Genomic DNA, 25,151 nt, shown 5'->3' with positions numbered 1-25,151 from the left:
TCTTGTATGCATACCAGCCCAGCCTCTGGCTTCTTTAATTTTCATTCCATCCAGGAAGAGCACACACCAACTGCTGAAACTTCCTTAGCCTGATGAAGGGTTTTTGAACCCGAAAGCTTGCTTAATAACTATTTTTCAACTATCTGGGTTGGTCTAATAAAAGATATCAGATTCACCCAAGAAACCTTGTCTGCCTATGTCCTTAGACCAACAAGGCTACAACCTACACCCCTGTATTATTTGGTTTGGGATTTCAGAGAAGGGAGATAATTGGAAAGGCAGCTGAAGGAAAGGGCAAGGTTTAAAGATGAGGGATACTACAAATGCTCGTTGTGAAGGGAGGCCAGAGAGGTTGTAGAGGGCCATGGAGGTAAAAGGAAGGACTGAACAATGACGTTTCTTGTCCTTTTCAGGGAGCTGGAGGGATCTTGTTAACTTCCTTTTAACTATTTTCCAGCTATTTGGGTTGGCCTCATAAAAGATATCAGATTCACCCAAGGAACCTTGTCTGTCAATAAAACACTGCGTTCAACTGATACTTATATGTTTCATGGCAGAGAAATGTGGGTTTTGGCGGTCTTAATTAGAGAATTTGGGTGGGATTTTTAAACAGAAAACTAATGACTTTGCATCCATGGCTGGTCTAAATTTACTGTGCAATTAACCAGTTAATTGAGTAATGTATTCAATGTGTAGCATGGGTATACATGTTTTAAAGTCTCTTCCTGGGGAACCTGCTGGCATCCCATGACTGATGCAAGCCAGGAACTGAAACCCTGAAGAAATGAGGAAATAAAACACTGAAAAAGAGAAATTATCTGTCTGGATTGTACAGATAAAAGAATAGAGCTTCTACTTAGGGTCCAGCAGAAGGTCAGCCAGCACCCAGACTAGGCATGAAGCGATGCATCTCTTCACAGGAACTCCTTTGGTAAGATGTAATATGTGGCTATCATTGTAAAGTGGTGCTCTTTTAGGGGTGTAAATAGATTTAAGTGCCTAAATGCAATCCTATACCACCCTGCTAGAGCCTCTGAAAAAACTGTGCTCGCTGAAGTATACTGTTACAGGTTACCTTAATACCATTCTAAATCTGTGGGAAGTTATGCCGTCTTAAAGTTAGAACAAATTCAGAGCAGTCACAGGTTAAGGCTTAATGCTGTCTCAGACCTGCACAGCTATGATTTGCCCCTAGACAGCCTGGCCAGCATGGGCATGGACATTGGCTGGAGCCATGGGGTGGGAGAGGATGAGGAGGGTGGCATGTAGCTCAGAGGCAGAGAAACCAACATGAGATCTGTGACTTCCCTCCCTCTGCAGCAGCAGGAAGGGAGAAAGAACTAAGGGTAGGAGGGGAGAAATCTTGAAAAACTGTTCGAAATAAAGGTGTGGGGGGTGAAGTTGTTACTTTAAATTACCAATTGCCAAATCAAGAGCTAGACCTTATAAAGGGGGATAAGGCAAAATGTCGTGTATATTGATTACATGAATTAGATATAGAGGTTCGGACACACCACTCATATAGACGCACACAAATCATCACACAGACACAGACACACACACTACAACCATTCCATTCAGACATTATAGGTACCAGCAGCAGTTGTTCAATAATGGCACTGATCCTTTGTTTCAGCACTTCGGGGTTTTTCCACACCCAGCTTCTGTTTTTGCAGTTGTTCTTTATTCATCTTCAGCTTAACTCAGCCCGAGGTCAGTTTGGTCATCAAAGTTGGTATCTTAGACTTGGAGTGTTCTTGCTGCCCATCTGGCAGGATAGGTGCATTCCTCCTCCTCATTATCTTCTTTCGCTTGGCCTCAAAAGGATTCTTCAACCATTCATTAATTAGTTTACTGACTGGTAACTTAAATTTGGTGCCTTGTTGCTTACATAAATAGTTAAATCTTCTTTTCCCATCTCTATTCCATTCTCTCACCATTCACCCTTTTACACACACTTGTACATAAAGGCTATGCAGAGTTCATTCACTTATGTCAAGCAGAAGGATACAAAATGGAGTTTTCAAGTTGCTTACAGGACAAGATGAACATGGCAACTATAGGCCCATTAGTCTTACTTCAGTCCTGGGGAAACTCTTTGAGAAGATCATCAAGGAGCAAATCTGTGATGGGCCAGCAGCAGGGATGATGCTCAAGGGCAACCAGCACGGTTTCATTAGGGGCAGGTCCTGTCAAACCAACCTGATTGCCTTCTACGATCAGGTAACAAAAGCATTGGGTACAGGTGTCACGGTGGATGTAGTCTTTCTGGACTTCAGCAAGGCCTTTGACACTGTCTCCCACCACATTCTCATCAAAAAACTAGATGACTATGACATTGATGCCTACACAGTCAGATGGATTGCAAATTGGCTGAAGGGTAATACTCAGAGGGAAGTAGTGGATGGGTTTTTTTCGACCTGGAGGGAAGTGGGCAGTGGAGTCCCCCAGGGCTCGGTCCCTGGGCCCGCACTGTTCAATTTCTATATTAGTGACTTGAATGATGGGTTAAAAAGCAGCCTGTTTAAATTTGCTGATGATACCAAGATTTGGGGTGAGGTGGGTATGCTAGTAGGAAAGGACAGACTACAGCAGGACCTGGACAGGTTACAGGAGTGGGCTAATGAAAATAGGATGGGTTTCAATACTGACAAGTGCAGGGTGCTGTACTTGGGTAGTGGGAATCAGCAGCACACTTATAAGCTGGGAAACTCCCTTCTCAAGAACAAGGTGGCAGAAAGAGATCTTGGAGTCATTATTGACTCCAAGATGATCATGGGCTGACAATGCAAGTTCACGGTCAGTAGGGCTAACCGTACCTTTTTGTGCATCCACAAATGCATCTAAAGCAGGGCCAAGGAGGTGACCCTCCCCCTCTATGCATAGATTCATAGATTCATAGATGTTAGGGTCGGAAGGGACCTCAATAGATCATCGAGTCCGACTCCCTGCATAGGCAGGAAAGAGTGCTGGGTTCAGATGACCCCAGCTAGATGCTCATCTAACCTCCTCGTGAAGACCCCCAGGGTAGGGGAGAGCACCACCTCCCTTGGAAGCCCATTCCAGACCTTGGCCACTCGAACTGTAAAGAAGTTCTTCCTAATGTCCAATCTAAATCTGCTCTCTGCTAGCTTGTGGCCATTATTTCTTGTAACCCCCGGGGGCGCCTTGGTGAATAAAACCTCACCAATTCCCTTCTGTGCCCCCGTGATGAACTTATAGGCAGCCACAAGGTCACCTCTCAACCTTCTCTTGCGGAGGCTGAAGAAGTCCAGGTGCCCTAGTCTCTCCTCGTAGGGCTTGGTCTGAAAGCCCTCAACCATACGAGTGGCTTCTCTGGACTCTCTCCAAGTTATCCGCATCCCTCTTGAAGTGCGGCGCCCAGAATTGCATGCAATACTCCAACTGTGGTCTGACCAGCGCCCGATAGAGGGGAAGTATCACCTCCTTGGACCTATTTGTCATGCATCTGCTGAAGCACGATAAAATGCCATTAGTTTTTCTGATGGCTTCGTCACACTGCCGACTCACGTTCATCTTGGAGTCCACTAGGACTCCAAGATCCCTTTCCACTTCCGTGCCACCCAGCAGGTCATTCCCTAGGCTGTTGGTGTGCTGGATATTTTTCCTCCCTAGGTGCAGCACCTTGCATTTCTCCTTGTTGAACTGCATTCTGTTGTTTTCTGCCCACTTGTCCAACCTGTCCAGGTCTGCCTGTAGTTGTTCCCTGCCCTCCGGCATGTCATCTGCAAACTTGGACAGAGTACATTTCACTCCCTCGTCCAAGTCACTGATGAAGACATTAAAGAGTATCAGTCCAAGGACTGAGCTCTGCGGGACCCCACTGCCCACACCCTTCCAGGTCAAAACCCACCCATCCACCATGACTCTCTGGGTACGACCCTCCAGCCAATTCGCCACCCACCGGACTGTGTAGTCATCCAGGTCACAGCCTCTTAACTTGTTCACCAGTATGGGGTGGGATACCGTATCAAAGGCTTTCCTGAAATCTAAGTATACGACATCCACCCCTCCTCCTATGTCCAGGCGTTTCGTAACCTGGTCATAAAAAGAAACTAGATTGGTCAGGCACGATCTGCCTGCCACGAACCTGTGCTGATTTCCCCTCAGCATAATTTGTCCTGCCGGGCTCTCACAAATGTGAGCCTTGATAATTTTTTCAAAGACTTTGCCAAGGATGGAGGTGAGACTGACAAGTCTATAGTTGCCCAGGTCCTCCTTCCTCCCCTTTTTGAAAATGGGGACCACATTGGCCCTTTTCCAGTCCTCCGGGACTTGGCCCGTGTGCCACGAGCTTTCAAATATTCCCGCCAGTGGCTCTGCAATGATGTCCGCCAGTGCCTTCAGCACCCTTGGATGGAGCTCATCCGGGCCTGCCGACTTAAAGGCATCCAGTTCTTCCAAATGACTCTGCATCATTTCAGGGTCTACGCATGGAAGTCTGGCGCCTTGCTGCTGCCTCTCTACAACCCCAGCGAGAGACTTGTCGTGCCCCTCACTTAGGAACACTGAGGCAAAGAACTCATTGAGGAGTTCAGCCTTGTCCCCCTGTCCGTCACCAATTGCTTCTGCCCATTTAGCAGGGGTCCTATTCCTCCCTGGGCCTTCCTTTTACTCCCTATATATCTAAAAAACAATTTCTTGTTGTCTTTTACTTGGATTGCCATCCTCAGCTCCATGGTAGCTTTGGCCCGTCTAACTGCCTCCCTACAAGCATGAGCAGAGGAGGTATATTCATCTTTGGTGATCTCTCCCTGTTTCCACTTTTTATGTGCTCCCCTTTTGTCCCTTAGGCTGCTCTGGATTTCTCTGGTCAGCCAGGGAAGCCTCCTGGCCCCTTTCCCTCTTTTGCCTCGCTCGGGGATCGTCTTGCATCGTGCCCGAAGGATCGTTTCCTTAAGGCACAGCCACCCTTCTTCGGCTTCCATCTCTTCAAATCTCCTACTCTGCAGTGCGTCCTTGACTAATCGCCTGAGTTCATTGAAATCAGCTTTCCTAAAGTCTAGCACTTTCACCCTACTAGTTACCTTACCCACTCGCCATCTTATGGTGAATTCTATTATTAGGTGATCACTGTCCCCCAGATGGCTACCGATCTGGAGGTCCGCTACCATGTCATCTCCCGTTGCCAATACCAGATCCAGTATGGCATTCCCCATAGTGGGACCGTGTACCTCCTGAGTCAGGTGGAGGTCCTGTACACAGGTTAGAAACCTGCGTGAGCGGTGGGACCTTGCTGTCTGTGACTCCCAACAGATGTCCGGGTAGTTTAGGTCCCCCATGACTACCACCTCTTTAGCTTTTATGGTCTCCGAGATTTGCCTCAGGAGCCCCGAATCTCTTTCTTCCCCTTGATGTGGGGGTCTGTAGCAGACCCCTACCACCAAATCCCTTTCTCCTTGCCCCCCATGTAGCCTAACCCACAATCCTTCTACTTCCTCATCCTTGGATTCCGTCTTGATGAGGGTTGATGTATAATGCTCACTGACATAGAGCGCAACCCCTCCCCCTTTCTTCCCCATCCTGTCCTTTCTGTACAGTCTATAACCCTCAATATGTACCGCCCAGTCATGGAATGAATCCCACCAGGTTTCCGTTAGCCCCACCAAGTCATAGGTGTTTAGTGCAAGCAGGAGCACTAGTTCATCCTGCTTGTTTCCCATGCTCCTAGCATTAGTATATAGGCACTTGAGCCCTGCGACTGGTGCCTTTGCTGCCCCCCCGCTCCGAGTCCCAAGGGGCCCTTTGATTCTTACCTTCTCATTTCTTACCTGTGCCATAGTGCTGGCCTCCCCATGGCTTTCAGGTTCCCAATGCTCTCTTTCTTCAGGCTGGGCTGTCCTTGTGGGTGCCACATGGTTTGGTGGTCCACAGCTTCCCCTGCCCTCATCTTCCCCTCCCCCCGGTGAGCCTAGTTTAAAGCCCACCAGAGGAGATCCGCCAACCTAGAAGAAAACACATGTTTACCTTTGGGGGACAGGTGAAGCCCATCCCAGCTGAGCATGTCCCTCGTCGTGATGTGCGGGTCGTTGTCCAGGAAGCCGAAGCCTGCCTCGAGACACCACTGCCGAAGCCGCCAGTTGGTCTCTCGGATGCAGTTCTCCTGCCGTCTTCCGCGTCCGTTCACTGGTAGGATGGAAGAGAATACCACATGTGCACCGAACTCCTTCAGCACGCCACCCAAAGCACTGTAGTCCGCCATCAGGTGATCGGGGGTTCTCCTGGCCGCATCATTAGTACCCACATGGACTAGGATCATGGGGTAGTAATCAGTGGACTTGATCCTGGCCTGGATTACCTCCATCACATCCCGAATCTTTGCTCCAGGGAGACAGCATACCTCTCATGCTGAGGGGTCCTGGCGACAGATGGGCCCTTCCATACCTCTCAGGATGGAGTCGCCTATGATGAGCACTCGTTGCCTCCTCCTCTGGGTCCGCTTGGATCTCTTGATCTGTTTGGAGTGTGAAGAATGTGGTGTTTCTTCCTGCCCAAGGGTTTCCTCCTCCCCTTCCATCTCCTGCAGGATTGCCAGGGCCTCGTACTGGTTCTCCAGTCGAACTGGAGAAGCTGGTACCGATTCTCTGCGAGCTGCTCCGGTCCTGGCTGTGACCGTCTGCCACTCTGCTGCGGAGGGCATTCCCCAGGCTGCTTCTTCCTTTGGTGCCTCGTCCTGCAGGGAAAGGAAATATCTGTCAATTTCATCCTCCGCCTCCCTGATTCCCCTCAGCCTGCTAACCTCCCCCCGGAGCTCCCTCACCTGCGCCTCCAGAGCCCCAAGACAGGCACCTGCCGGACAGGTGTGGGGACCCCCAATCTCTGCCCCCCCGGCCCTGCTGGGGATCCCCCACAGGCCAGGAGGTAGGGGGACATCAGCTCCCCCATGGGCTCGGTCTGGGTGGAGGCCTCAGACCAGCCCTGGTTAGCCTTGTCCCCCTGGGTAGAGGCCCTAGCAGCACTCCTCATAGACACCATTCTGAGCTGCCGTTTGTAGACCTGTGTGGTGTCTACTCCCTACCCCTACAGGAGTCTCACTCCTGGCCCTCCCGGCCCGCCCACCAGCGTGAACGCCTGCGCAAACGCCGGCGTGCTCTTACAGAGCGCGCCTGTTTGCGCACTCTGTTCGTGCTGTGCGGCTCGGGAGCGCGGCTCCCTACCGGCTCAGCTATATGGGACCCGGGGGGCTTCCCCTCCGGATCCGGCTCAGCTGCGCCGGGTCCCTCCGCCCCACTTAGCTTCGAGGGATCAGCTGTTGCTGCCCCCGCTGCTGATTCCTCCACTGCTGCTGCTGCTGCTGCTGCTGCCGCTGCCGCCTCCAGTCAGTCAGTTGGTTAAGGGAGCACACGTGCGTGCGGGACACACGTGTGCCTGGCTCCTCTCCTTCCCGCTGCTGGTTCCTGAGTGCTGGGAACTACGTCACCCCATGGCTTTAAAGCCCGCAGTTTGAATTACCCGCCCCTGCTCCAATGGCCAATCAGGCGCCCCGGTCTACCCGGAAGCGCCTGCCGGCAGTTCCGCCCCCTACGCTCCCCTGCTGGGGGGATCCACTGCCGCCGGAGCCTGCTCCCCAAGGGTTAGCCCCGGGGGTGCTCCCTGGCCTGGGGGGACAGTCCCCTCCCTAGCCCTCCCTGTTTGCACGTTCTGTTCGCGCTGCGCGGCTCCCTACCGGCTCAGCTATATGAGACCCGGGGGGCTTCCCCTCCGGATCCAGCTCAGTTGTGCCAGGTCCCTCCTCCCCACTTACCTTCGGGGGATCAGCTGTTGCTGCCCCTGCTGCCGATTCCTCTGCTGCTGCTGCTGCTGCCGCCGCCGCCACCTCCAGTCAGTCAGTTGGTTAAGGGGGCACACGTGTGTGCAGGACACACATGTGCCTGGCTCCTCTCCTTCCCGCTGCTGGTTCCCAAGTTGAGACTGGAGGTGAGACTGACTGGCCTATAGTTGCCCGGGTCCTCCTTCCTCCCCTTCTTGAAAATGGGGACCACATTGGCCCTTTTCCAGTCCTCTGGGACTTGGCCCGTGCGCCACAAGTGTTCAAATATTCCCGCCAGTGGCTTTGCAATGATGTCGGCCAGTGCCTTCAGCACCCTCAGATGGAGCTCATCCGGGCCTGCCGACTTAAAGGCATCCAGTTCTTCCAAGTGACTCTGCACCATCTCATTGGTCAGGCTGCAGCTGGAGGACTGTGTTCAGTTCTGGGCACCGCACTTCAGGAGGGATGTGGACAGCATTGAGAGGGTCCAGAGGAGGGCCACCCACATGATCCGGGGACAGCAGGGCAGACCCTATGAAGAGAGGCTACGGGACCTTAACCTGTTCAGCCTTCACAAGAGAAGGCTGAGGGGGGACCTGGTGGCTGTCTATAAACTCACCAGGGGGGCCAGCAGGGTTTGGGAGAGACCCTGTTCCCCCTAGTGCCCCCCGGGGTAACAAGGAATAACGGCCACAAATTGTTAGAGAGTAGGTGTAAACTAGACATCTGAAGGCACTACTTTACAGTCAGGGCAGCTAGGATCTGGAACCAACTTCCAAGGGAAGTGGTGATGGCTTCTACTCTGGGGGTCTTTAAGAGGAGGCGTGATGTCTACCTGGCTGGTGTCATTTGAGCCCGGTTTTCTCTCCTGCCCAGGGCAGGGGGTCAGACTTGATGATCTACAAGGTCCCTTCCGACCCTACTTCTATGAATCTATGGTTACATTTCACTATTATTGCACTCTATGTTAACATCAACTGCATTAGTTCAGTTCCTGCTACAAAGTAAAGAGAAAATAGTGAAAAAGAAGCTTTTTTTTAAATTAAAGGATCAAAATCTTGCATGCATCACAGACAATTGGGATTAGTTGGGAAGGGGAAGGGGAGTTCCGTGAGGGGTCAGGTGACTGGGATGGGGGAGCTGTGCCGGCCCAGGGAGCTGGGGGAAAAGAGACGTAGCCACAGGCGTAGCTGGGGGAAAAGAGATGTAGCACAGGTCTGAGAACCAGCATGCTTATTGCGTGGCACAGCACACACCAGGGCAGGGATGAGAAGTTTGTAGGGCCAGCTAAACTGAGACACAATGAAGTGGCCAGACAGCCAGCAGAAGGGGGAGATGGGATGTAGAGGGTCCTGGCTGGCATGGGGAGGGGTGGCACAGCCAGTGGCTGTGGTGCCAGTGGGGAAGGGAGGGGGCTGGTACAACAAGGAGGTAAGCCCAGACCCTGCAAGCAGCTGACAATGAGATTCTGGAAGCTGGTGAGGAAATATTGCCTGGCAGGAAGGTTGCAGCTCCTCAATGAGAGCAGGGATAAAACAGTAAGAAGCCTGGAGGTCTGGGAAGGAACTATAGGGATGGAGGTTTCAGGGGACCCAGTGTGGGGTCTGTAGCCCTGAGAAAGGTTCTGCATGTCTGGGGGCCTATTTAGGGGTCTGGATGAGCCCAGAGTGGGGGGCTGTGTTTGTGTGACATACGGAGGGATCTGGAGCCTATTGAGGGGCTGAGTGTGGGAGCCCAGAGACCAGGGGAGGAAACCTGGGTCCACAGGGCCTAGAGGTGAGATGGACCTGGCCAGAAGACTTGGAGGTCTGTAGTAGTAGGGATGTGTGAAATGGGTTGTATTCAATTCAGATTCAGCCCAAATCAGGGACAGACATTCAATTCATTGATTCAGATCACTGTCTCTGATTCTATTTGGCTGAATCCAAATCTGAAGATTCAATGCTGATTTGGAAAATTAACGATTTGGCCATAGACACAACTTTAAATGTTTTTTCTACATACCTTGAGGTACCAGCCGTGGCTCGTAAATGCTGCAATGCTGAGGCAGATGAAGTGTCCCACAGGAGTGGGGACGGGGGCACATGTGCTTGGCAGCAAACCCAGAAGTGGGCCAGAAGTACTTCTGGTCCACTTCTGGGATGGTCTGCCGGGGAGCACATGGGGGGGGGGCCTCCCATGCCCCCCCCCCCAGCTCAGCAATCGGCCATGGGGAGACTCCAGGCACCCCCCCCAGACCTAGAAGGCACAAGTTGCCAAGCCAGGGAGGTGTGTGTGTGTGGGGGGGGGGGGGGTAGCAAACTCCCCAGCAGACCTGGAAGTGAACTAGAAGTGCTTCTGGTCCACTTCTGAGTCTGCTGCCAAGTGTGCTGGGGGAGCCCCCCATGCTTCTGTGGGATGCTCCAGCAGCCCCATCATCACAGCATTCATGAGCCACCTGGTACCTTGAGATATGTAGAAAAAAACATTTAAAGCTGTGTCTATGTCTGAATCACCAAATCTTGTCGAATCTCTCCAAATCAATTCAGAGGGTTCCAATTCAATTCAGAGAGATTAAAGAGTCTTCTGATTTGATTCAGATTGAGAGATTTGGCCACCAAATCAGGCCAAATCTCTGCCTAATTGAATCAGGGACCAAAGCTTCACACAGCCCTAGTCTATACCCCAAAAGGGGCAAGGAATGGGGCTGGAAGCCCATGCCCCACAAGGGGCATGTAACATCAGGATTACCAGGGCAGGATAATATGGAGGTGGGTCCTTGGTGTGACTGACAACTGCACCCTACTGAGCTTTGTGGTCACAGTGATAGGGATGCTTGTGGTAGGGTAGCCCCTAGAACAGGGGCGGGCAAAATATAGCCCATGGGATGGATCCAGCCCAGCAGGTGACTTCATGCCACCCAAGGGTAGGTGCCTATCAGTTCACTGTATCTGGCCCAGCTCCAGGTCATGCCTGTTGTGTTGGCATGGGAGTGAGCAGAGCTTGGCCCCATGGGGGCACTCTCGCCCTCACCTGAGGGACACCCCAACCCCAGCCCTGCAGGGTGGAAAGCGGTGGTAGTGAGCAGAGTAAGGGTGGAAGCAGTAGAGAGGAAGGTAGGGAAGCAACGGGGGAGTGGGGGCAGGCAGGCAGGTCAGCAGGGGAAGCAGTAGCAGAAGTGGGAGTACAGGGCCTGGGCTGGCAGAGTCCACCTGGCTCCATCACACAAGGCTCCTGGTGCTTGCATATAGTTCCCAGGTTCTCCACCTGAGCCATGTGCCTCTGTGGGGAGGTCCACACGATGCACCTGGTGGCCTGGCCCCGCTCATAACCTCGCAGAGGTCATGAGAAACGTCAGGGAATCAGGCTGGCTCCCCCCTGCTCCCTGCCACCCTAGCTAAGCCCCATGAACTGCATTGCCAGCTTCAACCTTGGGGCTCCCCTCAGCAGCACAAGGTTTGGGCATGTGAGTCCCCATGATGGAGCCAGCAGCCTGGCCATGTGCAGTCCTGGGGCTCACCAGTCCTGGAGCTTGCCAGGGGTTCACAGCTCCACTGGCTGCAGGGGCTGTGCACAATGGGAGGGGCCACACGCACCCCACCATACACATGCACACACACCTCCCCATGCACATCCCACACCTGCACCCCCCCCCACACACACCCAGCCACCATCCCTGTCTACACACCCCACATCCCCACACCCACAGCTCCCCCACAACTGCCCCACACACACACACCACAAATCCCCCATACCCATCCACCCTCCCAGATCCACATCCTCCCCCATAACCACCATGGCCCTGTCCCACATAGTGAGATTTGGGGGGGACCCAGTTCCCCTCCCCACTCACCACCCGAGTCCTCCATAGTCTTGTCCCAGCCTAAGAAGGGGGATGGTGAGTGGTGAGCTGACAAGGTCATCAGTTGCCTTCAAAGAGCCGTGCCAAACCAAATCCCAAGGCCCCCATTCCATTGCAGTGCTCCCAAGCCTTGCTAGGGTCTGTCCTATGCCTTTAAGCTGGGCACAACACATGGGAAATCTTAACCTAAGGTAAACTGAACTTAATTGAACTAGAATTTTCCATGCCTGTCTGGCCTTTTTCCCCTAGATGAAGGGAGGAAGGCATCACTACAGATAACCCCTGGCAGCAAGGGGTGGAGGCTTCCCCATCACCACAGATAACCCCTGGTGACAAGGAGTGGAGCTGCTACATAGCAAGGACATGGAGTCCAGGGAGGCATGGTTCTGCAGGCTGCATGCTGTTGCTGCAGTTAACCCCCAGTGGCTTGATGCTGGGAGCAGAGCTGTTGGGCAGCAAGACCAGGGAGACCACAGAAGCATGCTTTCCCAGGATCCACACTTCATGCCCTCACTGCAGTTAACCTCCTATGGCTCTGAATTAGGGGAAAAAATCAAGTTAAAAACAATTTTCCATTTGCTGCTTTTCTGTGGCTCACTCTCAAAGACAGAATGATGATGTTGCAAAAATAGCTGTATTGATAGATTTTTCATGTTGAGCAGGAGGAATAAGATTGCTCATAAATGCCTGTCTACTTTGAAGGTGAAATAGAATCTGCCCATAGGTGTCTAAATCCTTAGACACCTGAACACCCAACACCTGGCACACTTTTTTCTCACTAATCCGAACAGCAAGTGTATTCCACTGTATGGGTGGACTGTGTTGAGAGTTAAAGGAAGTTGACAGTTAAGGGAAATAGTGACTAAGTAATGCTATCACAAGACTTCCTATTGTATAAGGAAGAACAAAAGTTACTATACAGTGACAAAGTAGAAACCATATTATTGCTGCACCATTCCAGTGTCAGACTTGAGCACGGCAGTCCTCGCTGGGCATCATTGTTGCAACATTCTGTTAAATGAGCTAAAGGAGTTTTGAGAAGGTAGGCATTTTTGTCTATTTACTATTCCAACTCCCATAAATGTTTTCAGTGGAATGAATGTCTTGAATGAGCATTCTTTTTGCTTGAGAGAGGCTGAGACAAAGTATTTAGGATCTGTTTATATTTTCCCATATAACTGAAATATTTCTAAGAAATCAGTAAAAGAGTGCTCAACTTTTCAACACTACTGCAATGTCCAATAAAGATGATGCCAAGGCTTTCCCAGTGTGCATTGCTTTATTTCACTCAACACCTTTCTTTTTTTTAAGCTACAGAAAATCATAGAATCATAACAAAATCAGGGCAGGAAGGCAGGTTAGGATGTGATCTAGTCCAACCCCCTGCTCAAAGCAGGATCATCCCCAACTAGATCATCCCAGCCAAAGCTTTGTCTAGCTGGATCTTAAAAATCTCCAAGGATGGAGATTCTACAACCTCTCTGGGGAACCTTTTCCAGTGTTTTACTACCCTCCTACTCAGAGAATTCTTCCTAATATCGAACCTAAACTTCCCTTGCTACAACTTGATACCATTGCTACTTGTTCTGTCATCTGCCATCACCGAGAACAGTTTGGCTCCATCCTCTTTCGAACCCCCTTTCAGGTAGTTGAAGGCTGCTATTTAAATCCCTCTCAGTCTCCTTTTCTCTTGACTAAATACAAGCCCAGTTCCCTCCAGTCTTTCCTCATAAGTCATGTTCCCCAGTCCCCTCACCATTTTTGTCACCCTCTGCTGGACTCTCTCCAATTTATCTACATCTTTCCTGTGTTGGGGGGCCCAAAACTGAACACAGTACTCCAGACATGGCTTCACCAGTGTTGAATAGAGGGGAATAATCACTTCCCTTGATCTGCTAGCAACACTCCTACCAATGTAGCCCAGTGTGCCATTAGCCTTCTTGGCAACAAGGGCACACTGTTGGCTTATATTCAGCTTATTGTCCACTGTAACCCTTAGGTCCTTTTCTGCAGAGCTGCTGCCCAGCCAGTCAGCTGTACCAGTGCATGGGATTGTTCCATCCTAAGTGCAGGAATTTGCACTTGTCCTTGTTGAACCTCATGAGATTCCTTTTGGCCCAATCCTCCAATTTGTTTAAATCACTCTGAATCCTTGCCCTACCCTCTAGCATATCTACTACCCCCTTGCCTTCTCTAACTTACTGTCATCTGCAAACTTGCTGAGGGTGCACTCTATGCCATCTTTCAGGTCACCAATGAAGATCTTGAATAAAATTGGTCCCAGGACCAACCCCTGGGGCACTCCACTTCATAGTGGCTACCAACTAGATATTGAGGCATTTATTACTACCCTTTGAGCCCAATGCTCCAGCCAGTTTTCTGTCCAACTTAGAGTCCATTCATCCAGCTCTGTACTTCCTTAGCTTGCCTGCAAGAATGTTGTGGGGTATAATAAAAGCTTGCTAATATCAAGGTAAACCATATCCACCAGTCTTCCTGCACCCACAGAGCCAGTCATCTCATTATAGAAGGCAATCAGGTTAGTCAGGCATGACTTGCCCCTGGTAAATCCATGATGACTGTTCCTGATCATCTTTTTCTCCTCCAAGTGCTTAGAAATGGATTCCTGGAGGATCTGCTCCATGATTTTTTCAGGGACTGAGGTGAAGCTGACTGGTCTATAGTTCCCTGGAACTTCCTTTTTCCCTTTCTTAAATATGGACACTATGTTTGCCCTTTTCCAGTCATCCAGGACCTCTCCTAATCACCATGAGTTTTCAAAGATGATAGCCAAAGGCTCTGCAACTTCATCACCCAACTCCTTCAGCACTCTTTGGGGCATCCCATATGCCCCCATGTACTTGTACATGTCCAGCTCCTCTAAATAGTCCGTAATCTGTTCTTTTGTCACTGTTGGCCACTCACCTCCTCCCCAAATTGTGCTGTCAGGTGCAGTAGTCTAGGAGATGACCTTGCCTGTGAAAACTGGGGCAAAAAAAGGCATTGAGCACTTCAGCTTTTTCTGCATCCTCTGTCACAAGGTTGCTTCCCCCATTCAGTAAGGGACCCACACTTTCTCTATTCTTTCTCTGGCTACCAACATACATGTAGAAACCATTCTTGTTGCCTTCACATCTCTTGCTAGCTGCAAAACCAATTGCACTTTGGCCTTCCTGACTTCACGCCTGCATGCCCAAGCAACGCTCTTATATGCCTCCCTATTTATTTGTCCAAGTTTCCACTTCTTAGAAGCTTCCTTCTTGTGATTTAGTTTACTGAAGAGTTGCCTGCTAAGCCAAACTGCCTTTGCCATACTTGCTAGTCTTCCTGCACATCAGGATGGCTTGTTCCTGCACTTGTAGTAAGGCTTCTTTAAAATACAGCCAGCTCTCCTGGACTCCTCTCCCACTCAGTCTGGCTTCCCAGGGTATCCTGTCCTTGATTTCCCTGAGTGCGTCTAAGTCTGCTTTGCTGAAGTCCAGGGTCTTTACTCTGCTGCTTGCCTTCCTTCCTTTCCTTGGGATCCTGAACTCAATCATCTTGTGATCACTGCTGCCCAAGTTGCCATCCACTACTACATTCCCCACCAATTCTTCCCTGTTTGTGAGCAGCAGATCAAAAAGAGCACAGCCCCTAGTTTGCTGCTCCAGCACTAGCACCAGGAACTTATCCCTAATGTTCTTCAAACACATCCTAGGTTGCCTCCACACTGCTGTATTGCCCTCCCAGCAGATGTCAGGGTGACTAAAGTCCCCCATGAGAACCAGGGCTTGTAACTGGGAAACTTCTGCTACCTGTTTTGAGGGCCTCATCCACTACTTCCTCCTGATCGCAGTGGTCTATATCAGACCACCACTCCAACATCACCCTTATTGGTCTCCACTCTAACCTTAACCCAGAGGCCTATCTCCAGTTTCATACTAGAGCTCTGAGCAGTCATACAGATCTTTTACATAAAGTGCAACTCCTCCTCCTCTTCTCCCCTGCCTGTCCTTCCTGAACAGTTTGTACCCATCCATGACAGTGGTCCAGTCATGTGAGCTATCCCACCAAATCTCTGTTATTCCAATCACACCATAGTTCTGGGACTGTGCGAGAACTTCCAATTCTTCCTGCTTCTTTCCCAGGCTCCGTGAACTCGTGTACAGGCACCTATGGTAACTAATTGATTGCTCTAATTTCTCGGGAAGCATGAGAGCACCTTCCCTGTTGCCCCCTCCTGCTTGCTCTTCCTCCAGGTCTCCCACTTCCCAAATTACCTCAGGGCTTTGCTCTCCATCCCCAGGCAAACATAATTTTAAAGCCTTCCTCTAGGCTTAGGTTGGCAAGCCTGTCTGCGAAGACACTTTTCCGTCTCTCTGTCAGGTGGATCCCATCTCTTCCCAGCAATCTTTCTTCTTTGATGATGGGCTGGTGTTCCAAGAAGCTAAATCCCTGCTGGTGACAACACCTGCATAGCCAGGTATTGATCTGCAGGATACACCTATTCCTGCACAGGCCCTTTCCCTTGCCCAAAGGATCAATGAGAACACAACCTGAGCCCCAGGCCCCCTCACCCTTGCCCCTAGAGCACTGTTGACACTTTTGATCTGCTTAGGGTCTCCCCTGGCAGTATCATTGATGCCCACATGAATGAGCAGCATAGGGTAGTAGTCAGAGAGCCAGATGAGTCTCAATAATCCTTCCATGATGTATCTCTGATCTGGGCAAGCAGCATACTTCCCAAGACAACAGGTCAGGTGGGCAGATGGCTCCCTCTGTCCCCTGCAGAAGGGAATTTCCAACCACCACTGCCTGTTGCTTTTTTTGGTGGCAGTTGTCTCAGTTGTTCCAGCTTTGGTGAGGCCTGACCTGTCCTCCTCCACGAATGAAATGTGCTCTTTCCTCTCTGTTGCCAGGGCCGCATATCTGTTCTCCAGATGAATTGCTGCAGTTCTTCTGGAGAACAAATGCTGCTACCTGAATGCTTTAAAAAAATCTAATGGAAGTTTATAGAACACTTTCCCCTGCACTTGGTAAGATGGATATCATTACTCAGGCTGTATCTGGGATCAGATTCTCATCTACCTATTAGGCATATAACTGTACTTATGCTCCTAAGCATGATTCTGTTCCAACCTACTCAAGACCCTGAAAAACAGGTATCTGTTTCTCTTTTCCTTTCTCTTCTTTTTATTATTATTTTTTTAATGACTCCAGTCTTAAGGGTTGTATGACAGTAGTATGTTACAAAAGCAGAGGCTTTGGTGGATTCTCATCACTTGAACTGGGTGGAATAGTATCACGCACTGGCATTTATGTCCATTTATATACCTAATAGATGGAAGCGAGTCTGACTCATTGTACTCAGACACAGGAGACAGTTCAATGTTTGTTTATAAATCCTGGCTCTTAATTTCACTTCAGTACTATGATAGTGAATATTTCACATCATGGAAATATGTGAGTGCTTGTTTCTACCACTTGTGGAGATAAAAGTTTCCCCCTGCCCATAGATAATCTGACTTACTAACTGAACTGCATAACTGTATTTACCCCACCCTTCTTATCTTACCATTAGCCTTGATGCCCTACTTGTCCCTCTCTTTCTCTCCCTATTCTTCTCTACAATTTTCTCCAACATATAGAATAGTTCTCTCAGATGTGTGTGAAGCAAGCTGGAAAGCAGAAAGGATTTGTTGTGTCTAATTTTTAAAACTTTCTGTTCAGTTTTCCTGCTCTGTGTTAGTCACATGGACCCTTCTGTAAAGTCACATCCTGATAACTCACATTCGTGCTCTGTAACAACGACTCCCCAAAAGGAAATGATTCTGACTTATTTTTTTAATGTATTCAGTAACATCAAGAAGGGTTCATCAAGTTCAGTGTCAGACATTATAGCTGTCTTGACCTGGGCTCAGTTTTGGTTTTGCAGAATAGCTGTTCTACTTTTCCAGTTATCTGGGTACTCTCAAGTTATAACAAAGGTTTCCAGCATAGCATGATGGATGGTTATGTCTGCACTTCAAAATGGAATTGGATTGTAGCCTGTTCTTTTGAAATGGTTGTAAGTTGTAGTGTGGAATGGTATAACTACTCACAGAATATAACCTTGTGCTTACTTTTTCTGTAATTCAAGTTTTCCCTGAGGAGGTTAATCATCATGAAACCTTAACAGATTTTTTTCATAATAGGGGAAAATATGCACTAGTCTGATCTGTTTCCTAGTAATAATTCTTATAAGAAGAAAAATACATTTGACAGAAACAGATATTGAAAGAAGAAAGACCCATACTGTTCCAAGAAGGAATTTGTGGGTTTCTATACCAGTGAAATAAAGAACCTATAGTATTTTATGATCAGATTTGCATCTGAATTTCATAGATATCATAGATTTCCAGGGTCAGAAGGGACCTATTAGATCATTGAGTCTAACCCCCTGCTCTGGGGTCAAGTAACCCCAGCCAGGTGCTTGTCTAATCTCCTTTTGAACACCTCCAAGGTAGGGGAAAGCACCACCTCCCTTGGAAGCCCATTCTATATTTTGGCAACCCTCACCATAAAGAATTTCTTTCTGATATCCAAACTAAATCTATTCTCCTTCAATTTATGACCGTTGTTTCTAGTAACCCCAAAGGGTGCCCTGGTAAACAGAGTAGAAGAGTGCGCCTGTTTGCGGGGCCTGTTTGTGCGGCTCGGGAGTTTAGCTCCCACCCGGCACGGCTATATAGGGACGGGAGGGGAGAAAAACCCCTTCCTGATCCCCTACAGCTGGCCCAACTGGCCCAGCTCCCTCCCCTCCCCCCCGGCTTACCTGACTGCTGCTGCTGGCTTCTGCTGGCTCCTCACACACCGGTCTTGCCGCTCCGCTCGGTAGGGTCAGGGGGAGCCAAGGGCTCATGTGCACTGCTACACACGTGCTTCCTTTGGCGTCCTGGCTCAACGCAGATGAATTTTGAACTACATATCTAAGAGTATGTCTATCCATCAGCATGTCTTGGCACAGATACCCTGAACATGCCCCATGCACCTGCTCCTTTTCACATGCTCCAAACCCAAAAATACAACAGTCAGACTGATATCTCAGATTCTTATATAGCCCTGATGATAGTACAGGAGTACATCACACACTTGACAGTATCCCTGATGAGAAGGAAAATGCTATTAAGCTTTGATGCAGTGCAGAACTGAGATACAAGGGTGAGTCTACACATGCAATTAGGGTGGCTGAATAAACTTCGGTGCAGTTCACATTTGCATGTGCACCTGGAACCATAGCATGTTCAGCTGGGGCAGAGCAATCCTGGTTGGCAAGGAGCCTGCCAGCCTGGGGATGCTCTGACCTAGTTCAATGTGCTGCAGAGGGCTGGCTGGGGTAGGAGGTTTCTTTAGTGTTGGGCTTACCAGCAGGCAGCCCCTGCACTGAAACACCCTTGTGTCTCAGCCAGACCCATCAGCATTTACATGCGCATTGCAGTGGAGTAAATAACTCCACTGTAACATAGTCCTTGTGTTTGGTAGTACTATCCTAATGAGGAGTTGGTTACAGCTCCACAGTAAACATCTCATGTAGATGCACCCAAGGAGGCTAAGGATGAAAGTGTATTTCGCCATGACACTGAGGTGTGTAACTTACAGAGATATGTAAATGCAATTTTTGGCACCTGCTCACAACTTGAATTCCATGTGCACCTGTGCACAGAGCTGCCAGGAGTAAAATGGTAGTGATAAGCAAAGCGGTTGTGGGGCTAGGGCACATCCGTGGGATACAGAAAACCCATATTCTAGGGCCTCGACAGCTTACAGGGTTTGAAACTGCATCTCTTACTTTCCAGCAAAGTGCTCTAACTACCATGTGTCAATATATCAGGCATTGCCCCAAACTCCCTTCAGTCATCTCTTTGTCACTCTCCCACTGCACTTTGTATTTTATATGCACTACAAAAAAAAGGGGATTTAGAGCACCAGGAAAGTTTCTGCAGCCTTTGAAGCAGAATCTTAGCCAGAATTCAGCTTCTTTTCTTGAAAACAATCAAGTTTTACAGAAGTCCAAATGAATCCTAACATCTTTCCTTTTCTCCAGGTGTTATTCCTGTCTGTTTCCAAGCAACATCATGGTGATCACTCTAGGTGTGTCTGCCATGATCTGGTGCATCCTGCCATTTCATCCAGTGCATGCTACTATCCAGTGTACACACTGTAAGTGAAATCCTTTGATCTGAGGCATTAGGAAAAATTGAGTTTCACTTCATTTCACACTTAGGATATTTGTATTGAAGCAAAGGTTGGTTTTCTGCATGCCTAGATAAAGGCTTCTGCACCTAAAAACTTTGAAAGAATTTATCACATCTTTCTGATATTTATTTATAAAACTTTCAGCAAATGAGACAACCTCACCCATTACAAACTTGACGGTGAATCTGAAAAAACTAGAGCTGACTTGGGACAGCAGTCTCAACTTTACCAAATACCAATGTACTCTGAAAACAAAAAACAGCTCTGTAGAAAAAAAGGTAAGTTTGCTACTCACTTGCTACTAGAAACACTTACTTATTTCTTTCCCTTTTATAGCCTTAATTTCTTAAAAAAGAATGTGTGTAGGACTGGTAGAATCTTAGGGTGCCTGTACATGTCTCAACAAGGAGAAATGCAAAGTGCTGCACCTAGGGAGGAAAAATGTCCAGCATACCTACTGCCTAGGGAATGACCTGCTTGGTGGAACGGAAGCGGAAAGGGATCTTGGAGTCCTAGTGGACTTCAAGATGAACATGAGTCAGCAGTGTGACGAAGCCATCAGGAAAGCCAATGGCACTTTATCGTGCATCAGCAGATGCATGACGAACAGATCCAAGGAGGTGATACTTCCCCTCTATCGGGCGCTGGTCAGACCGCAGTTGGAGTACTGCGTGCAGTTTTGGGTGCCACACTTCAAGAGGCATGTGGATAACCTGGAGAGGGTCCAGAGAAGGGCCACTCGTATGGTTAAGGGCTTGCAGGCCAAGCCCTATGAGGAGAGACTGGGGCACCTGGACCTCTTCAGCCTCTGCAAGAGAAGGTTGAGAGGCGACCTTGTGGCTGCCTATAAGTTCATCACGGGGGCACAGAAGGGAATTGGTGAGTATTTATTCACCAAGGCGCCCCCGGGGGTTACAAGAAATAATGGCCACAAGCTAGCAGAGAGCAGATTTAGATTGGACATTAGGAAGAACTTCTTCAGAGTTCGAGTGGCCAAGGTCTGGAATGGGCTCCCAAGGGAGGTGATGCTCTCCCCTACCCTGGGGGTCTTCAAGAGGAGGTTAGATAAGCATCTAGCTGGGGTCATCTGAACCCAGCACTCTTTCCTGCCTATGCAGGGAGTCGGACTCAATGATCTATTGAGGTCCCTTCCGACCCTAACATCTATGAATCTATGAATCTCTGTGCAGGGGTGCAGCTCTTATGTGCTGTAACTACAGCGTGCTGGAGCAGACTCAATTAATTGAATCTGCTGGAGCATGCCAATTGGTATGCTCCGTCAGCCTTCGTGTCTTGTGTATCAGTATCCCTGTGCTTCAAAATGGCAGTGAGGGCACTTTAACTAAAGCTTGTTAAATGAGCCTTAGTTAAAGCACCCCCACCACCATTTTGAAGGGCAGTACACTGAATACACGAGCCCCTCTAATTAAAGATCCCACCTGGGAGCACATGTAAAAGCACATTTAATAGCCAACAAGATTACTCATTTTGTTTCCAAGACCTCCTGGAGGTCTCTGTACATAGTTAAGAATGAGGGACAATATCCAGAAAAGCAGTGATTCTGAAAATCACTGGGAGGAGAGCAAGACAAGGCTATGACCAACTGAGCATCCCATTTAGGTCCAGCAATATCATTGTGATGCTGTGGGAAAGGGTAAAAACAAATATCGCTTGATGTCATATTTGCATCACCATAACAACAACTTTTACTGCAGCACAAATGCTGAGCAAATAGATGTCCTGACCCTTTGTCATGCCACATTGGAAGCATGACTAAAGCTACTGGTAAATTGTGCCACTTCATTATGGCCATTTCCTTGGTCTATGGTGGTAGCATGTGGGAAGCCCAGAGCTGTCTGCACTCTCCTAGCACCCTGGGAAGGAGTCCAGGACTTGGGGGGCCAGATCCCAGGAAAACTGGGTTGGATTGGTTCCCTCAAGCCCCTGGAGCACCTGCCTTGCTTTTCCCACCTAGAGAAATGCACCCCAGGGCACATCTCTGCAAATGGAGTACTGTCAGCATGGGACCTAGTGAATCCTGGGCACCCTGTGTCTCCATGCTGGGATCAGAAGTGACCCATGCCTCATGTGGAGGCATGGGTCAGCATTAATCCTGCCAGGGACTGGGGTACGAATTGGGTAATCCCCAGCATCCCATGCCTCCATGTGAAGCTGATGATCTTTGTTGGGTGACACATAGGTCCCACCATAGTTGATCTGCTTCAGTTTGGCAATATGTTTCTACCCTAAGAGTTTAACATGATGTAAGTATTACTGAGTGACATTCAGTGTTTTGTGTGATGCAGGAGGTCAGCCACATGGTCACAAGGTCCCGGGGGGGGGGGGGGGGGGGGGGGGGGCACTGTGTGGAGTAGATTTTCCTTTGCCCTTCCAGAAGAGAAGGGAGCACACTGCTGCTATCCATAGTTCCCTACAAAATCTGCTAAAGCTCCTTAATGAAGGAGTTAGATGGACTTTAGTGGGAGAGAAGTGTTGGGGGAGCCAAAGAATAAACTGTTTGTACCCCTGGCACCAATGCCTGCAGTTCCCCCTGGATTTCTCCTTCAGGAATTAATGCAGCTGGGAACAGAGCAAATATAGGCCTGGACCCTCACAAGACTTACACACCTCTGTAACTTTGCCCACTGTGAGCTGTCCCACTAGCTGCAGTTGGCATTTTGATTGGGTTATTCCTGGGGCAATGGCCACCTACAATAGGAAAAGAAAAAAAAAGGATTGACACAAATGTATGTTGTTTTTCAGGAGAACAAGAAAAACTGCATATTTTCAAGGAAGCCTATACATGAAGGAGCAATCTTTAGAGTTGAAGGAAACTATGACATGGTCTCATATTCAAGTGAATGCACATTTATTCCTGAAGGTAACTTTCCAGTGTTTGAGACAGGTTTTTCTCTGTCTACAACACTGTTAAAATCAAACCCCTGAAAATACATTTCTTTATAGAAGTTATAATTTACTTCAGTTTCTTATTAAAAATCCTTTTGAAAATGTGCTACAATGGCTCTCTTGTGTAACAAATCTGGGGCTGAATTCTGCACAAGACATTAGGCCAGCAGAATGGCCCCTCTTTATTGAATCTAGAGATTCTCTGGACCTAGAAAGGAGCTTCTGGGCTTGCAATGTTCTGTGTGATACTGCTGCTTTTGTCTTTTAGTCTCCCTGGAAAGTATCCATACCCCCCCCCCCCCCACAAATAACCCCCCTTAAACTGAAACTAAATGTCCCTCATTTAGCTGCTGCAGGTGCCTAAGTCCAAAGGTTTTATAGTTTTCACCCACAAGGTTCCCCAGACACTAGAAATTTTCGTTTTGGATGTGGAAGAGGTGCATCAACTGTGACAGAGTTGAACACACTGGCATCCAACTACTCCTGCTGGGGTCCAGTAATGAATCATTCCTTTATCTTGCCTGAAAGGTTTGAACTAATAAGCCTTCCCAGGGCAAACATGTCTGACTAAGGTCCTTGGAAAAATGCAGTGGCAGCCACCAGTTTCCTTGAGAACCTTGCTGACTTTTTCAATAGCCTTCTAGTCACAGCATTCACTCTAGAAGTAGGAAACCCAGGCTCCATTCCTTCCATAGGGATTCAAACCCACATCTCCCATGTAAACTAACTGGCTACCCTCCATTTCCCCTGTTGAACCTGGGTTGCCAGGCATAAATTTAATGTGATTCTTTGATCCAGAAAGAGGAAACTAGAGTGAGCCTCTCTAACCTAGATACATACTCTAACGAATCACTAGGGGTGCCTACAGACATTCAGGATGATTAGGGGGAAGTTAGATCTGGTTAAAAATGGCTACCCTATCTAAGGGCAATCAGGGTGGGAAAGACTGAGGGTTAGCAGGGGGGAGGTTTAGGGGAGGGAATCAAGGGGGCAGGCAGGTTGCATGGGAGGTCATGGGGTTCAGGGAGGCAGGTGGGGTTCCTGCGTGGGGAGTAGGGTCTTCAGGAGGGATTGGGAAGCAAGTGGGATCAGCAGGGCAGGGTTGGTGGGGTCTGGAGGTGGGTGGGACGGTTCATGGGTTCAGGGGGCTTGCAGACTCTTCAGGAGCTTGAGGAGATGGGGGAAGGGGGGTGAAGCCTTCCCTACCCCTGGGACCGGGGGCTATTTTTGGTCCTCTAATTTCCCACACTCCCAGATGAACAACCACTTCAGTGAAAGAACCCTCCTCACCAGCTTCCCATCCCTTCTGGCCCTCCCCCTCATCCTGGCTTATTTCCTTGGCTCCTAGCACTGGCAAATGCCAGTAAAATGAGCACTAAGAGGACAGCTTGTGGGATGGGGGGTTGGGCTCAGGAGGAGGCCTGGCTGGTCTGCATGGGGGTGGTTTCCATCTGGGGGTATAGAGAAAGGCCAAGGGGCTCAAAGTAGCCCAGCGCGGGGTGGAGGGAGAAGGAAAAGTGCAGCCACAGGGCTGAGGTCAGCAGCTGTGCTTTCTTAGCCCTGGAGCTGTGCTGGGAACTGTACAAGAGTTCAGGACACTTAGATCAGTCTAAAAATAGATGGCCTGATCCAAATTGAGTGTACCTTGGAGGTAGGGTTAACTTAGATCAGATCGGCCATTTTTAGACTGATTTAAGTGTCCTGAATCTCTACAGTTAGTACTTAGATCGACTCAATGAGGCATCTAAGTTGTAGGTCTGTGCCTGGCTGAACTAAATTAGATTGGGTGGCCATTTTTAACATGATCTAACCCAGGAGCAGGCAAAGATTTCAAGCTGAGGGCTGCTTACTGAGTTTTGGCAAGTCGTCGAGGGCCGCATGACAGGCAGCCAGGGGCAGATAAGTATTAATTTTCTAAACTTTTTAGGGGCCCCATGGGCCAGATAGAATGACCTGGTGGGTCGCATTTTGCCCACCCCAATCTAACCTCTCTTTAACATCTATATGCACCCTAGGAGTAAGGAATTCTGGGTTTGAATCCCCTTAGGCAGAGGAGAAAAAATGGTCACCCTTTAAGGGGTTTGACCCAGGTTCAATGTTCTACCCCCTGAGTTGTTGGGTAAAAGGAAGGCACAAATTCTGACTTTCTATCCAGAATAGAGGGAGGTGACCAAGTGCCGCAAGATGTGAGGAATTGCAGAAAAATCCTTATTCTTCAGGTGGCTCTTCCCTCACTGTTCTGGTTTTGATGGACCCATTCTAGAGTTCCACTATCTCCATGGATTCATCAGGGATTTGGATTCTACTTAAGGGTTCAGGTGCCTAAAAATTAAGTGTTCCTTTGTTCATCAGTGAGATGGCTTAGAACAACTTCTGGTTAAAATAGTGCATTCTACATATATAAAGGGCTTAGTCCAT

General features: G+C 49.0%; 1 protein-coding gene across 3 annotated transcripts in view; it reads left to right on the top strand.

Moving 5' to 3' along the window:
• Nucleotides 1-827: 827 nt before the first annotated feature.
• The window catches only part of LOC102557808 (granulocyte-macrophage colony-stimulating factor receptor subunit alpha), a 51,381-nt gene continuing 27,057 nt past the window's right edge, over nt 828-25,151 (top strand). The window contains exons 1-4 of one of the 3 annotated variants that reach the window (XM_019485434.2): nt 828-931; nt 19,675-19,790; nt 19,971-20,104; nt 22,590-22,707. In XM_019485434.2, the coding sequence (XP_019340979.1) occupies nt 897-931; nt 19,675-19,790; nt 19,971-20,104; nt 22,590-22,707 (403 nt within the window). In that variant the 5' untranslated portion in view covers nt 828-896. Of the gene's footprint in view, nt 932-12,500; nt 12,655-19,674; nt 19,791-19,970; nt 20,105-22,589; nt 22,708-25,151 lie in introns of those variants that run through there. The other 2 variants (XM_014600487.3, XM_019485435.2) reach the window with 2 other exon arrangements.

This window comes from Alligator mississippiensis, chromosome 1 (assembly GCF_030867095.1).
Source record: "Alligator mississippiensis isolate rAllMis1 chromosome 1, rAllMis1, whole genome shotgun sequence".
Lineage (NCBI taxonomy): Eukaryota > Metazoa > Chordata > Crocodylia > Alligatoridae > Alligator > Alligator mississippiensis.
The sequence above is the reverse complement of the archived record's forward strand: the minus strand, read 5'-3'. Positions and strand labels throughout refer to the sequence as shown.